Source organism: Portunus trituberculatus, chromosome 31, assembly GCF_017591435.1.
Source record: "Portunus trituberculatus isolate SZX2019 chromosome 31, ASM1759143v1, whole genome shotgun sequence".
NCBI lineage: Eukaryota > Metazoa > Arthropoda > Malacostraca > Decapoda > Portunidae > Portunus > Portunus trituberculatus.
The window spans coordinates 18,363,863-18,368,862 of record NC_059285.1 but is presented as its reverse complement, the minus strand read 5'-3'; the positions used below and the strand labels follow the sequence as shown (position 1 = coordinate 18,368,862).

The window sequence follows — 5,000 nt, the reverse complement described above, 5'->3', positions numbered from 1 at the left end:
GAAGAAGCTTGTGATCTGGTGGTGATGAGGGAAATGGCAGGACTTGGGGTAGGTAGGAAAAGTTGAGGCAGGCTAGGGGAAGATTAGTTGCTGATAAAGAAGGAAAGATACTGTGGGGGAAAAAAAGTTTAGAGGGAATGAAGGAGTGAGAGACAGATAGAGAAATGTGGGAAAGGAGAGAAAATATGTAATGAGTGAGAAAGACAAGGAAAGAGAGAAAGTAGGAAAGGAATTAGACCAGGGAAGAAAGAAAATGTGTGTATAGTAGAGAGAGAAGAGAAGAAAAAACATATTAGAGGAAAGTAGAACAAAATATTAGACTGAAGGAAGGAGGAGGAAAATATTGAAGGAGAGAGAGAGAGAGAGAGACTAAGAAATATATGTAAACAGCCAAGCAGATAGGGAATAGAAATAAAGGAAGCAACAAAGAATAGTATAGAAGGAAAGAGAAAGAGACAGCCAAAGAAATACATATAGCCAAGCACAGTATAGTAAAAATTAATGTCTTGGAACATGAAAGAGTATGACCTCCACTGAAATGAGAGGACAGAGTGGTACATAGGAAAAATAGAGTAAGGATCAGAGAGAGAGAGAGAGAGAGAGAGAGAGAGAGAGAGAGAGAGAGAGAGAGAGTTGGAGTATGCAAGGACACAAGTGGATGGAATAAATAAGACGACAGTGAGAGCATGTTGAATAAAAAGTGGGTGAAGTGAATGAGAATGAGAGGAGTAAGTGGAGTGTTCTTTGTCACATTGGGTAGCTCATGAACAGGTGTCAGATGGAGGTAGATACAGGGATTGATGTGTAGATAGATAGCAGAGGTATTCAGAGTGGGGAGGAAATACTGTAGAGATAAGAGAAGAATAAGATTTGATACCTCAGCATAAAAATAATATCAGAGGGGAAGGATGTTAGGCAAAGATATGTAAAAAGGAATGAGTAGATAGGTAGGTGTTTTCAAAGTGAGAGGAAATACAGAGATAGAGAACGCTTTAGTGAAAAATTATTAGCAGAGTAGGATCATGAAGAAAAAAGATGTATAGACGTAAGATATAAATAGATAGAAGAATCAATATATAGACACACAGCAAGAGGAAATTCCGTAAAGAGATTGAGAATAGAAATAGAGAATGATTCAGCTGAAAAAAGAAAATGAAAGAAGAAAAGAAAAAAAAAATGATTAGAGAAGTATTAGTGCCACAGAACTTCATAGAGAGAAGGAAAAGATGTAAGAGACTGGAGGGAGTTGAGGATTTACTTGAAGAGAGCAAGAGAGAGAGAGAGAGAGAGAGAGGGGGGAAGGCAGTGGGAGGGTTTTCAAGGACTGTGGGTGGGAGGTGATGGTCTGTAGGTGAGGGAAATAAGTGTGTGGGAGGCCGAGAGGTGGTAAAGATCTTTGGCAACGGAGAGAGGCAAACACAAGGGAAAAAAGTCTGGGGATTGTACGGTACAGAGAGAGAGAGAGAGAGAGAGAGAGAGAGAGAGAGAGAGAGAGAGAGAATAGGTTTAGAAGAACAGCAATTTGAAGACAAGCATGAAAAGAATAAAAATAGGTGAAGGTAAATGGAGAGAGAGAGAGAGAGAGAGAGAGAGAGAGAGAGAGAGATGTAGTGTAAGATAAGATACATTAAGCAGTAAGGAAATCCAGAAATACACAGAGATGAGGTGGTGTGGAAGTCAATAAGTCAGTCAGTCAGTCAGTTAGTTAGTTAGTTAGTCAGTCAGTTAGTTAGTTAGTTAGTTAGTTAGTCAGTCAGTCAGTCAGTCAGTCAGTCAGTTGGTGCATGGATTTGAGTGTGGTGTAAGTGGAGTGAGTGAGGTAAAGGATTGATGGTGTAATGGTGTAATGGTGTGCTGCCTCTCATCCCCACCACCACCTCACACTCCATACTCTGCCCACCTCCGTCTTTAGTATGTTTTATTTTGTTTTATTTTGTTTGTTTATTTTTATTTTTATTTTCATTTTATTGATTTTTTTTATTCCTATCTTTCCTTATTGTTATTCTTCTTTTCTGCTTAATTTTCTTATTTCTCATTCTTCTTTTTTCTTCTTTTCTTTCTTTTTATTTATTTTATTTTAATTTTTCCTAATTTGTTTATTTGTTACTTTGTTTTGCAGATTTTTTATGTATTATCCTTTTTTTCTTAGTTTTTTCCCCATTCTTTTCCTTCTCATCATTCTCCTATGTGTAATTTCCCTCTTTCTCATACTTTTTTTTTTCCCTTTTTCTTCTCGATTTTGTTTTTTTGTTCTCATTCATTTATTTATTAATTTATTCAGTTTACCTTCTATATATCACTCAAAAAAAATGCCTCTGAAAACAAACGAACATTCAAACCAAGATGCAGGAATATATTTAAAAGCATCTCCCCATCATCTTCATGCATCCACCTAACTAACTAAATCCACTGGCTGAGATTTTCCTAGTAGTGTGATGTGACATGCTGTGGCCAGTGCTAGAGTGAAGGCTGTGGTGAGAGATGTAAAGTGGCAGGAGGAAAGTCAGGGAACTATTGCTCTAATTGACACTTGGGAAATTCACTGACTCAAGGGCCACTTAGATAAGCCTGTGTGAAGAGTAGCGAGATGGAAAGACCCACAGACTTGAAGAGTGGTTGATTAAATGGTCATTAGAAATTTATTTGTGTATATTCGACACTGGATAGCTTAGACAAGGTACCACACACACAGACACACTTAACCCTTTGAGTACCAGGATGCATTTTCATATTCACTCTGCTTAATATTTGGTGATTTTATATAGCTTCAGAAACTTGTATGGGCATTAAGATAGTGAAGACTATCCATTAATTTTCCAACCTCCATAGACCCTTCCTTATGTCAATCATCGAATGACACACAGAACTCATGGTAAAAATACGTCCTAGTACCGAAGGGATTACGATCCAACCATAGAGAAATTTCTAGAGTTTAACATTACATTCCATAAGTAATTCTAAAAAACCTCATTAGAAATCTGGTACAGATATGAAAGGAGATTGTCAAGCGGTTAGGCTGTCAGGGTACCACACACACACACACACACACACACACACACACACACACACACACACACACACACACACACACACACACACACACACACACACACACACACACACACACACACACACCAAACACTCTAACCACAGTGAAATTTCTAGAGATCAGTAATACATCTCTGAAGTAATTCTGAAAGACTTTCATAGAAATCTGGTATGGATATTAAAGGAGGTTGTCAAATGGCTGGGTTATCACAATACCATACTCACACACACACACACACACACTCACACTCACATCACTCACTCCAACCATAGTGAAATTTCTAGAGGTTAACAATACTTTTCTTAAGTAATTCCGAAAGACCTTACTAAAAATCTGGTTTGGGTATGAAGGGAGGTTGTGAAGTGGCTGGGTTGTCACCTTTACATGAAGCTTGGCTTATATGAATGTAATGTATGCAGCCTTTATGATTGTAATGGTGGTGGTGGTTATGAGGATGGTGATTCATGTATGTTTGTATATGTTATCTTTTGTGAAGGGTTTAAAGGATATGAATAATGCATTTATATTAAAGATTCAGCAGTCTGGTTTCTTTGTTCGTATACTGTGCTACTTATTTTGTTTAACTATTCATTCAGTCACATTTATTCTCTTACATACTGTAGTGTGTTTTTCAGTTCGGTTTTCTTTGTGCCTATTCATTTATTGATCTGTGTCTTTGTTTCTTTTATTTATTTATTCATTTGATTATTTAGTGTGTGTCTCAGTTGATATTTTTTGTCCCTGTGTGTTGTTCAGCTTGCAGGGAACAACTTTGCCCCTTGAACTCTCCTCTGATATTAATTAAATGTGTGTGTGTGTGTGTGTGTGTGTGTGTGTGTGTGTGTGTGTGTGTGTGTGTGTGTGTGCACGCATGCATGCATGTGTGCAAAACTCAATGCTTTGTACTAATAATTGTTGTGTTTTGGTCTTTTCCAAGCTGGCAATGTCCATCTACAGCACTCTTGTCAAGTTCAGAATGGTAAGAGAGAGAGAGAGAGAGAGATATTGATAAGCAACAAAAGACATGGTGGTCCTTTGTTGTGTTTGCTGTGGCACTTTGGTTCACTGCTCTTTATATTATGGATAATTTCTTTCATATATTTTTTGTTGTGCTTTGATGCCGTGTGTTTTGTTGTGACCCACATTCATTTTTGCACTGTGGGAGAGGACGGCAGTCTCATTATGATGTGTTGATGTGCTTGACTCCTGATTGTGATGTGTTGATATGTTTCTGAGTTGATAGTGAGGCATTGATGTGTCTCTGACTTGCTAGTGATTTGTTGATGTACTTCTAACTTCTTGTCTCTCCCGGCAGGACTGTAATCTAAACGATCTGAGCAAAATGGGAGACAACCAAGGTGGGGAGGGGTCCCAGCCCCCTTTTATCCCCCTGTCCCCACCCAAGTGTGAGGTGGATGATTCCCCACTCCAGGGAAAGACCCTCAACAAGAACAAGGAGTGTAAGTACAGAGGTTAAGGTGGAGGAGTAGACTTGGTGGTGGTGGTGGTGGAGGAAAGTGAAGACTGAAGCAGTAGTGTTAGTTTCTTTACAGTTTCAAGAGTATCTTCATTTCCTCTATAAAGAAAGCAGTGTTTAAACATCAGAGAATATTCCATCCTGTGATTACAGCATTGAGAGAGAGAGAGAGAGAGAGAGAGAGAGAGAGAGAGAGAGAATTTTCTGGAGGTAATAATCATTGACATTCATCAGTCACAAGTTAATTAATTAGTTCTTTTGTGTACATACATGCAGCACAAATAATGAACATGTACCATGCATTACACACCATAAAGGTTTAATGTAAAAATGTAATACTGAGGCTTAACCTTGAATGTACATGTGAGTCATACATGAATAGGTAAACACACACACACACACACACACACACACACACACACACACACACACACACACACACACACACACACACACACACACACACACACCTGG

The 5,000-nt window shown here is 38.4% G+C and overlaps 1 protein-coding gene and 1 long non-coding RNA gene across 6 annotated transcripts in view; one reads left to right on the top strand and one right to left on the bottom strand.

Annotated features, from left to right (window-relative positions):
* The window catches only part of LOC123511146 (myocardin-related transcription factor A-like), a 109,918-nt gene that overhangs the window by 87,892 nt on the left and 17,026 nt on the right, over nucleotides 1-5,000 (top strand). For 3 of the 5 annotated variants that reach the window (XM_045266776.1, XM_045266771.1, XM_045266775.1), the window contains exons 3-4: nucleotides 3,987-4,028; nucleotides 4,365-4,509. In XM_045266776.1, coding sequence (XP_045122711.1) covers nucleotides 3,993-4,028; nucleotides 4,365-4,509 — 181 coding nt within the window. In that variant the 5' untranslated portion in view covers nucleotides 3,987-3,992. The remainder of the gene's footprint in view (nucleotides 1-3,986; nucleotides 4,029-4,364; nucleotides 4,510-5,000) is intronic. The other 2 variants (XM_045266772.1, XM_045266777.1) reach the window with 1 other exon arrangement.
* The window catches only part of LOC123511147, a 20,573-nt gene continuing 20,537 nt past the window's right edge, over nucleotides 4,965-5,000 (bottom strand). The window contains exon 2 of the long non-coding RNA XR_006676690.1: nucleotides 4,965-4,996. This is a non-coding gene — a long non-coding RNA (uncharacterized LOC123511147). The remainder of the gene's footprint in view (nucleotides 4,997-5,000) is intronic.